The 11,413-nt window shown below is 43.5% G+C and overlaps 1 protein-coding gene across 2 annotated transcripts in view; it reads left to right on the top strand.

Moving 5' to 3' along the window:
• The first annotated feature begins 388 nt into the window (after nt 1-388).
• Nucleotides 389-11,413, top strand: part of LOC308467654 (ovomucoid-like) — a 72,270-nt gene continuing 61,245 nt past the window's right edge. The window contains exons 1-4 of one of the 2 annotated variants that reach the window (XM_080989381.1): nt 391-628; nt 2,878-2,906; nt 8,656-8,765; nt 9,509-9,720. In XM_080989381.1, coding sequence (XP_080845507.1) covers nt 574-628; nt 2,878-2,906; nt 8,656-8,765; nt 9,509-9,554 — 240 coding nt within the window. In that variant the 5' untranslated portion in view covers nt 391-573 and the 3' untranslated portion in view covers nt 9,555-9,720. Of the gene's footprint in view, nt 629-2,877; nt 2,907-8,655; nt 8,766-9,508; nt 9,721-11,413 lie in introns of those variants that run through there. The other variant, XM_080989380.1, reaches the window with a different exon arrangement.

Raw genomic sequence — 11,413 nt, 5'->3', positions numbered from 1 at the left:
GCATTGAAAATAAACACTTCTCAAGGAACCAAGTACCAAGTATCCAGCTCACTTTTTAAAGTGGAACAGTTTGTGTGTGTTTTTTAATTTAAAAAAGTTCCAAAAAAACAAAAAGCAGAGTTGTTGATTGGCATGAAGAATGGGGCTCTATTTACTTCTGAAGCAGTGAAATTATATCATTCATCTCTGGAAACCAAAGCAATGGATTGTTATAAAGTGAACTAAGAATGTTATTGTATTTTAGCTCATTTTTATTCAATTTCTTTCTGTGTTTAATATTTTATCTTTGCTACGTCTTATGGTTTAGAAAGTAAACTACCAAGCTGGTTACCAAATGTCTCTTGCATAATCCTGGATTGCGCACTGAAAGGAAAGTGTGAAAGTTGGTACAGGACACCACAGTCCTTTGTAATAATACATTTCCAAATGTAAAAAATTCTTGAAACTGGGAGAGTTCATCATCAAGGCCACTGATACTTTTTTATATGCACGGGAGAGAGATCTCACATGAGAAGCCTCTGCTGCTTGGAAGAGAACTAAGAGGTCAACAGATCCAAACCCACCAATACAACCATGAAGCCAGGCAGCTTTTTCCTCCTCACTTTGATGGTCTTCTTTTTGTACTCAGGTGAGTCATATTTCATATTGTAAAGGTTCCCCTTCTGGAGAGATTTGCATTTTGAGGCTCCCATTATATGTTCCATCTCAGAAAGAAACATAATGATGCATGGTTGTTTTTGAGGTTGCTTCCTCGTGCTACTACTACTACTACTACTACTACTAATTTATTTATACCCCGCCCATCTGGCTGGGCTTCCCCAGCCACTCTGGGCGGCTTCCAACAAAATATTAAAATACAGTAATGCATCAAACATTAAAAGCTTCCCTAAACAGGACTGCCTTCAGATGTCTTCTAAAAGTCTGGTAGTTGTTGTTCTCTTTGTCATCTGGTGGGAGGGTGTTCCACAGGGCAGGTGCCACTACCGAGAAGGCCTTCTGCCTGGTTCCCTGTAACTTGGCTTCTCGCAGGGAGGGAACCGCCAGAAGGCCCTTGGCGCTGGACCTCAGTTTCCGGGTAGAACGATGGGGGTGGAGCCGCTCCTTCAGATATACTGGACCGAGGCCGTTTAGGGCTTTAAAGGTCAGCACCAACACTTTGAATTGTGCTCAGAAACGTACTGGGAGCCAATGTAGGTCTTTCAAGACCGGTGTTATGTGGTCTCGGTGGCGGCTCCCAGTCACCAGTCTAGCTGCCACATTCTGGATTAGTTGTAGTTTCCGGGTCACCTTCAAAGGTAGCCCCACGTAGAGCACATTGCAGTAGTCCAAGCGAGAGATAACCAGAGCATGCACCACTCTGGCGAGACTGTCCGCGAGCAGGTAGGGTCTCAGCCTGCGTACCAGATGGAGCTGGTAAACAGCTGCCCTGGACACAGAATTGATTTCAGGAAAGGTGCCTGAAATCCCTAAACACAGTATTCTCAGTCATACAAACAAATAATAAATACCATATTTTCCCCTCTATAACACGCAGATTTTATCTCCTAAAAAGTAAGGGGAAATGTCTATGCATGTTATTGAGTGAATGTGTGGTCCCTGAAGCCGACTGGCCCGAGTGCATCACACATTTTCTTCGAGGGTCGTCTTCGTTGCAGTCAGCAGAAGCCAGGGAAGTGCTTGCTAGGAGGTTTGGCCACTCTGCAGCGTGACTGTGTGTTTGCTAGTGTGTGTGCTTTGTGAGTGTGTGGTTGCCTGTGTGTTTGTTCGCTAGTGTGGGTGCTTGGAGGGAGTGAGAGAGTGACTGACTGCTGCATCTTCTCCTGCAATTTGCCTTTTAAAAAATTGGAAGCAGCGGGGCAGTAAAAACCACCTCCGAAAGCCCCATTTTTCCCTTCTAAGGCTGCAGCTCGGCTTTGGGAGCCCTGAACCCCTGCCTTGTTCTTGAGGGATCTTTGAGGTTTTCCCTTTAGCTTTAACCCAGCCCCCTTATTTCACCAGTTTATCTTCATTCTCGGTGTGGTAAACTGATTGCAGGCAGCCACACGTGCGTTCGAGCCTCCCGAGAGAGAAAGCTGTTGCTTTCCTGCATTCTGCCTCAGGGTCTTACTGCCCACCCTCTTCAGTTTCGTTACTGTGTTTGCTCAAACGGAACAAAGAGCAGAGAAAACCTCTCCCCTCCAGGCAAGCAGAGGGGAAAGCAGAGCGTCCTTCCTTCTAATTCCTCTCCGTGCTCTGATGCTGCTGCTGCGTCTAGGGACTCGCAGGCAACATGCAGGTGGGGGAGAGAGAGAGAGAGAGAGAGCTGGCTGGCTGGCTTGGGTGGGTGCGTGGGGGAACTTTTGCCTTCCTTTCCTCCCTCCGGTAAAATCCCTCTCCTGCATTCTTAGCCAGCTGCTTCTCTGCACACCCCTCTAGGTGCTCCTTGTCCCTTCTATGTTTTTCCTTCCCTCCCCACTTAAAATGTGGTTACAAAGCACAGATCCACATGGATCCTCAGGATCTTTGCATAGGGTCACCCCAAATTCAACATCAGATCACATAGCATGTCCATGGCTACAGCCTGCACCAAAAAAATCACGCACCCACTGTTGCCTGGGGCTGCAATGGTGCAAAAACGTGGTTACAAAGCACAGATCCACATGGATTCTCAGGATTTTTGCATTGGGCTACCCCAAACTCACCGTCAAATCACATGTCTGTGGCCACAGCATGAAGCACAAAAATGATACATCCACTGTTTCATTCAGAATTTTTTTTCTTGTTTTTTTCCTCTAAAAACTATGTACGTGTTATGGTCAGGTGCGTGTTATCGAGTGAAAAATACGGTAAATATGGATTGACTTTATAATGTTTATGTTCTTGGTGTTTTGGTTCTAGGTGCTGCCACTGAAGCAATAAATGAACGAGTGAGTGCTAGTTATCTATTTTTATGCTATTTCTCTTTAGTTATTTAGAGTTAAGCTTTGTGATACTGCAGTCCTCATGGATTTTTATTTTATTTTGATAAAGAGTTAAAAAATACAGGTAATGCGCATACATAACACAAAGCAATCACTAAAAGAATAAAGACACATTGCATTGGTCACAGCTTTTAAAACAAAGGAAGTGTTTAAGCGACTTGTGTTCTACTCTGTTATAATTTTTGCAGGTGGAGCTCAAGGCAGTTAACAAATAATTGAATAATAATTGGAGTTAAAGTGTATTAGCTAAAACAGGCTTCCTCAGCCTCGGCCCTCCAGATGTTTAGAGACTACAATTCCCTGTTCAGTTTCTGTTAATTGATTCTCATGGGAAACTTGCAGATTCTGGCTTCACACAATTAACTCAAGGCAGTGTCAATTTACTCTTGGCAGAAAGCCAAGGTCTGCTTGACCTAGAAACTACTTACTCTGATTGGTTAACGACCAGCACTCAACTCTGTTATCTAGGATTGCTAGCACAGTGTGATGTTAGGTGTGTTAGGAGAAGGAGTTAGAAGTGCTGTGTATGGTTATGAGAGAGAGAGAGAAAGAAAGGATTTATTTGCTTTGTTTTGTATGCAGAAACTCTGCTGGTTTTATTTTTCCTTTTAATAAATCCTGTAAATAGTTATTCTGAGTCTAGCTGACTAGTCATTACCGCTGCAACTAGCTTCCTCGCTGTGCAGGAAAACTCTGCTACGTTTGGGCTAAAGCCAATAGGGCTATGCCTGACACTTCAAAGTTCCATGAGGTTATGGGCATTGTGCTGCCAGCCTGAGTTGCGGTGGTGTCAGCATCAACGGTGTTGGTTCCAGTAGTTCCAGAAGTTGTTGTTCCTGTTGGTGCAGCAGATGGACACTGGCTGGTTCCTGACTGTTGTGAGCTGGCGACGCAGTGGACGCAAGGACAACAGCTGCAGCGTGTGAGTGCTGGGTGCTGTGGTTCCTGTTTTCTCTCTCGGTGGTCGTGAGTAGCTGGTTCCGGGTTCCAGGGACATTGCTCTCAAGATGGCCTCACAACCAGTTCAGATGGCTTTTGAGCGTCTGAATGACTCCAATTACTTGCTGTGGTCGGAACGCATGCAGGCAGTGCTGCAGAGGGATCGTCTCTGGCAAGTGGTGAGTAAGTTTCCTGCGAAGCCTGATGATGAAGACCTCGATAAAGACCAAAGAGCAAGGGCCACAATTGTCTTGGGGCTGGAAGATTCCCAGTTGCCGTATGTGAGGGGAATCAAGACAGCTAGAGGTGTGTGGCAAGCACTTAAAGAACTCCATGTGCGTGAGACAGCGGTTTCCAAGCTGTTCATTCGCAAGGCATTGTACAAGGCAATGTTACAGCCTGGGGTTACAATGCAGGAACACCTACACAGTTTACAGTTAAAGTTCGCTGCGCTACAGGAAAGAGACTGTGCGTTAGACCAGCAGGAGAAGGTGGCTATTATTTTGAGTTCTCTCCCGGAAAGCTGGGATAATTTAGTTTTGTCTCTAGAAGGCATACCGGAGCATGATTTATCAGTCAGTTACGTTACTGGGCGTTTGATTGAAGAATGGCAGAAGAGGCAAGAAAGGGCGTTGGCTGCAGAGGCTTCTACTGGTGGACGGTTTGGAAGGAGTTCTCATGCCGTGCCAGAGGTGAAGCAAAAGCAGCATACTGGTGAGGAGTCAGCGTTTGCTGTTAGGCGTTGTTTCCGATGTGGGTCTTCAGCGCATCTAAAAAGACAATGTCCGGAGTTGGTCAAGTCTCAGTTGCCGGTGCAGGAGCAGAGACGAGATCAGCAGCAGCAGCAGCGTAAAAGGAAATTCTTCAAACAAAAACAGTCGGCTCAGCTGGTGACCGCCGAGGTCAAGATTGCTGATGAGAAACAAGCTGTCTGGGTGGTCGATTCTGGAGCGTCTCGGCACATCGTAAATTCAGATGAATTGTTTGTTTCCAAGAACTCAGCACAGCGCAGCCAGGTGGCTCTAGCAGACGGAAGTACTTCCGAAGTGATTTCGGGGGGTGCAGTTTTTGTTCCTTGTCTTCGTGAATGCCTGCAAAATGTACTTTGTGTGCCTTCATTAAGGAGCAATCTGGTGTCTGTAGATTGTTTACTAAAAGCTGGGTTTAAAGTGTATTTTGAAGGAGACAGTTGCATTATTAAGAAGGCTGGTGAGATTTTAGGCACTGCTAAGTCAGAGGGAGGCTTGTTTTGGCTTAAAGCAGGATCTCAAGTTGCAGCAGTAGTCAGTAAATCTCAGCCTGCAGTGAATAACAAAGCTATACATGACAACTGTGTGCACTTATTGCATAGGAAAATGGGGCATGCTTGCTGGAAAAATGTACTAAAAATGTCTGAATTGGCTGATGGGGGTAATTTAAAGAGTTGTAACAAGTACCTTGATTGTAATGTCTGTAAAAAGGTTAAAACCCACAGAGTCTCTTACCCCAGAAGTGACAGAGTTAGTGAGTCACTGCTACAGCTGGTTCACATGGACGTAATTGGTCCATTTGCTGTAAGCAGGGGTGGAGCGCGCTTTTCACTAACAATTGTGGATGACGCCACGCGTTACTCTTGGGTTTTTCCCATGAAGAATAAGGGTGACGTATTCACTAAGTTTAAAGGCTGGGTGGCATCTGTGGAAAGATTTCTGTCCATTAAACTCAGAAGGGTTCAGACGGACAGAGGTGGCGAATTTATGTCAAATGCCTTTAGAGATTGGTTACAAAAGCGTGGCATTGGGCATAGAAAAACAAACGTTTTTTCCCCAGAGGAGAATGGCGTTGCAGAGCGAAAAAACAGATCTTTACAAGATATGATGTTTGCCATGCTTGATGATGCTGATTTCCCAATGTCTTATTGGGGGGAGAGTATGCTCACCGCGTGTTATCTCCAAAATAGGCTCTTTCATCAAACAATAGGTACAACCCCGTACTTTAAATTGTTTCAGAAAAAACCTAAAATTGACCATTTGCATGTGTTTGGATCAAAAGCCTGGGTATTAATTCCGAAACAAATGAGAAAGAAGGGAGATCCTAAGACCAAACAATTAGTGTTTGTGGGTTACCAGGAGCTGGGAAAAGGTTTCCGCTTTGCTGAAGGGACAAATGGCATTGTGATCTCCAGGAATGCCAGTTTTTGTGAACATAGTGGCTGGGAGAGACTACATGCCAATACTGAGGTTTGGTTTGAACCTTCCCAGGGGCTCCTTGACTCTGAAGGTAGACACAGAGAATCAGAGTCTGAGGGGGAGGAAAGTTCAGATAAGAGCTCTCAAGAAAGTGGAGTTAGCCAGAGACCAGTTGCTAAGCAACAAAAGAGAGGTCGTAGTTCTGAGGAGGAAAGTGGGTCAGAAGAAAAATTTTCTCCCAGAAGATCTAAAAGACAAAACAAAGGAGTGCCTCCGGTGCGTTTTTCTCCAGATACTGCAAATGTGTTTAGTGTAATTGCAGAACCCAAGAGTTTTCAGGAGGTGTTAAAGTTACCAAAAGAGGAGGCAGAGCTCTGGAAACAGGCAATGGAGGAAGAGATGTCCTCTCTGAATGAGCACAAGGTTTTTACACCAGTAGCAGCGCCTGAGGGGGCAAAGATTGTAGGCTGCAGGTGGGTGTACAAACTTAAACCTCTGGTGACAGGAAAGTACAAATACAAAGCTCGTTTAGTGGCTCAAGGATATTCTCAGAGGCCTGGAAAAGATTATGACGAAACTTTTTCCCCTACTGCTAAGGGGGACAGTGTAAGGCTGATTTTAACGCTTGGAGCAAAGAGAAAACTCCTCTTAAACCATTTTGATATCCAGACTGCATATTTACATGCATCAATATCAGAAGACCTGTATCTAGCCGAACCGCCTGGTTATGAGACAGGTTCCAATAGAGTGTTAAAATTAAACAAAGCTCTATATGGTCTCAAACAGGCTGCAAGATCTTGGAACAAGTGTTTCCATGAGGCCTTAGTGTCATTTGGTTTCAAGCAGAGTACAGCTGACAATTGTGTTTATGTACGTGGTACAGGCAGTGATCAAGAGTTTTGTCTGATTTATGTAGATGATGTATTGTATGCCTGTAAAACAGATAAACAAACTAAAAGGTTTGCCAAGCAATTGTCCAGTAAGTTCAAAGTGAAGGACTTAGGCCCGGTTAGGACATATCTAGGGTTGGAAGTGTGCTGGGCCCAAGATGGCAGCTGCCTAATTAGTCAGCAGAACAAAGTTAAACAACTACTGACTACATACAGGATGCAGGATTGCAAAGGGGCAGCGGTGCCTATGGATCCAGGTTTCATAAAAACACTTCACATAGATGAGAGTCCTGAATTTGAACATCCTGATGTATATCACTCTGTAATTGGAAGTTTATTGTATCTAGCACAGTGGTCCAGACCTGATATTAGCTACGCAGTAGGCATATTAAGTAGATTGGTCTCAAAACCCACACTAAATGCCTGGAAAGGGGTAAAACAAGTTCTGAGATACCTCAAACAGACAATTGGCTATATGTTACAATTAAATTCTTCTGAGGACGAAATGTTGAGTTGCTACTGTGATAGTGACTGGGGAAATTTGCCAGATAGAAAATCTGTCACAGGACTAGTTATAATGGTCGGTGGAGCTTTAATCAGCTGGCGGTCACGCAAGCAAGACATTGTAAGTGTGTCATCAACGGAATCAGAGTACGCCGCATTGAGTGAATTGTGCAACGAGGTGATTTATTTCAAGCATTTGTTAGCAGATTTAAATGTAAATTGTGGAGAACCAGTACGAGTTTACATTGATAATCAAGCTTGTATAACCTTAAGTAAAACAGAGAGTTTCAAATCACGTTCCAAACATATCTCTGTAAAATACCAAAATGTACGTTGCTGTGTACAAGACAATATAATCACATGTACTTATGTATCAAGTGAAGAAAATGTAGCAGATGTATTAACTAAACCATTGGCAAAGATAAAGAACAAGCAAATGTGCAAGGGTTTAGGTTTGCTGGAAAAATAATCTCCTACATAGGTGTTATTTGATGTTAATTGTCCAGCAGAATCTGTGAGGGGGTGTTCAGTTTCTGTTAATTGATTCTCATGGGAAACTTGCAGATTCTGGCTTCACACAATTAACTCAAGGCAGTGTCAATTTACTCTTGGCAGAAAGCCAAGGTCTGCTTGACCTAGAAACTACTTACTCTGATTGGTTAACGACCAGCACTCAACTCTGTTATCTAGGATTGCTAGCACAGTGTGATGTTAGGTGTGTTAGGAGAAGGAGTTAGAAGTGCTGTGTATGGTTATGAGAGAGAGAGAGAAAGAAAGGATTTATTTGCTTTGTTTTGTATGCAGAAACTCTGCTGGTTTTATTTTTCCTTTTAATAAATCCTGTAAATAGTTATTCTGAGTCTAGCTGACTAGTCATTACCGCTGCAACTAGCTTCCTTGCTGTGCAGGAAAACTCTGCTACGTTTGGGCTAAAGCCAATAGGGCTATGCCTGACACTTCAAAGTTCCATGATTCCCATCATCCCTGACCACTGGTCCTGCTAGCTAGGGATCATGTGAGTTGTAGGCCAAAAACATCTGGAGGGCCAAGGTTGAGGAAGTCTGAGCTAAAACATGAAATAAGATGCAAAGAAACTTACAAATGTCACATTGGTCACTATGGAATTCCCCTTGCAGTCTAAATGTCAAGGAGGGAATAATTCAACAGTGTCATTTACCGGTACTTTTTCTGCAGGAATATTGTCGTGGGTATCCCAAAGGAGCATGCACCAAGGAGTTTAATCCCCACTGTGGCTCTGATGGCATCACCTATGACAACAAGTGTCTTTTCTGCAATGCATATATGTGAGTATTCATTTCACTTATAAAGTACAAATTGAAAAGAGTGAGCAGAGCTACTTTGTAGGCAGCTCAAAATTAGTAAAATATTTGAAGGAAATGCTACAATTAATAAATCCCTCGTGTGGCAATAATACAGTTATTGCAAAGGTAATAATGACCTAATACAGGTGTTGCCCTACTTGTGGATTTTGGAAGTGTCAACTCAATTGGAAAAAAAAATGACATAAAATGACATTTTTAAAAGGAGAATATTTCACAAAGTGGTTTTGCAGCAAATATATACAGCAATAATTAACTTGCCTTATTTAGCTATCATGGTGCCAGGTGGGGGTGGTATTTCAGGTTAGTTCACATTTTAATGCAAAATTACCTAATTTACATTTCACAAACCAATACGCAAACGGAAACAAAGCTATCCTTTAAAATTCACGTCTGTAAATTTTGTGATGCAGGTTTCCAGCTTAAGAAAACTGCAAAAATGTGTAAATTGGGAAAACAATACAAAGTTTTGAGGGGGCAGGAGTTTGCACAAAAATGCTCTCAATTTTTATGAATGTCACAGATTGATTCAGTAACATGAGGCACTAGATTTAAGACTTCAGAAATAAGAAAATGAGAGAAACCCAAACTGACATATTGGTCCATCTCTACTCATCATTGTATTATTTCTGTTTACGGAGTAATGATGAAGCATGCATCTTTTGGATTATCTCACTGAGTTCCTGGTTTTGTCTTTCCTTTATCAGCGCAAGTGGAAGAGTACTGAGACTGAGGCACCTTGGAAAATGCTAAAGACTAAGGAACATCGATGGAGGGAAATGTCCCTTGCTCTTCATGCCTCACTCATACCATCACCACAAAGAAATATATTCTTCCTTCTGCTTATACTTTGCATTGCCAGCTAGTGAATATCTTGCAAGATCTTAATTTGATTAATCAGTAAATAAGCTAAGCAGCATTATAAGTCTTGTATTGTTCCCTTGGGACAAACATCTCTCAGTATATTTATTTATGTTCTGTTTGTTTAGCCTATTATCTAATTTTTTAAAAAAAAAATTAGCCCCCCACTTTTCAGCACCATGCAGAAAGGTAATATATTTATGGAATTTCGGGGACAATATAATATTTGGAAGTTTGTTAATAATTACACACACACACAAAGAGTAAAGCTAAATGCTCAGCTGAATTTACTCAACATGAACTATAACACTTCAGAGTGTTAGATTGCCTGTTGATATGATTTATGCTCATGCAAGCATGCATGCATGCACATGTGCGCACACACACACACACACACACACACACACAAAACACTACCTCCCTGCTGGTAGAAAGCCATCTCATTAGGGAGACATCTAGGGTAGACCCCTTCTCCCTAGTATTCATTGACTACCAATTCATTAGGGCGAATGGTGCCAACTTTAGCCTCCTTTCCCCTGTCTGGCTTCTTATTTACAACCATCCAGCAGATGGTTCCTCTTGTGATTGGCTCCAGATCCATCAATTGTTGGTTTCCCTGTTTTCTGCCCCATCAGTTCCAATGGGAACCAGTTCCCACTGCTGGCATGCTGCTACACACCTATGAGCAAGAAGCATTCTTCATGGGAAGACACTGATGCTGATAGGCTTCCCCCTTTGAATGGGGGTTGGACTCAATCACATATAAAGTTGGGACAGTAGTGTGTGCTCTTCTACCCTGTTCTGACTGGTGGATAACCCTCCAGGTGGACCTCACCCTGAGTCAACTTGGAACTGGGGGGGGTGAGAGTAAATGTGTCTCCCTGTGCTACTTGCAGGAACAACATTTTTAGAACAGTCTTTCCATGTGCACCAGGAGGACTATCCATCTTTTATTGCTAATATTACTGCCTATCATTGTGTAGCCAAAATGGCAGCACACATATACAACCAGCAGATTTGGGGGCATCCTGAGTTTTTCGGACGTACAGAACATCTGAGGTGAAGGGGAACCCCCTAAGGTGAAGACAAATGGCCTAAGCATCCCAGTGAGCAATGGAGGCTGGTCTATTTGGGAAAGCAGGGCACGGCCTCACCAACCTCAGTCTGCACTCACAGCCCTCATCTTCCCACCTTCTTACTTACAGTCAGCCCAGGGTTGTTATTATTATTATTTATTCAACTTATACAGCGCCCTATACCCAGAGGTCTCAGGGTGGTTCACAACAAGACCACAACATATAAAATCAAACCAAAAGCAATAACCCAATTAACCCCCCCCCCCCAAAAAAACCACAGTCTGAAAGGGTGTTGGATGTCAATAAGCTCAAACAAAGGCCTGTTTAAAAAGGAACATTTTTGCCTGGCGCCTAAAGGTGTCTAAATGAAGGGGTCAGGCGAACTTCCCTGGAGAGAGCATTCCATGGACGGGGAGCCACCGCAGAGAAGACAGCTGCTCACGCCGCCATGAGCCTCCGCGGGGTGACTTCTTGTCACCTCTGCAGGCACGGAACCGGGGTGTACCGCCCTCACCCCCACCCTGTTGCGACGCCACTGGTCTGAAATGCACACACTTCAGCTTAACCACAGGTTACTTTTCAAATCAGGTGGAAGCCTATTTCAAGAGAAAGAGCCTTATGTCTCAAGATATTACAGGATACATATGGATTGGACTAATGTCATGCATACTCAGC

The sequence above is a fragment of the Podarcis pityusensis genome, assembly GCF_964106645.2.
Source record: "Podarcis pityusensis genome assembly, chromosome: 2".
NCBI classification, from domain to species: domain Eukaryota; kingdom Metazoa; phylum Chordata; class Lepidosauria; order Squamata; family Lacertidae; genus Podarcis; species Podarcis pityusensis.
Note: the sequence above shows the minus strand (reverse complement) of the source record. Positions and strands in the feature narration are given on the sequence as shown.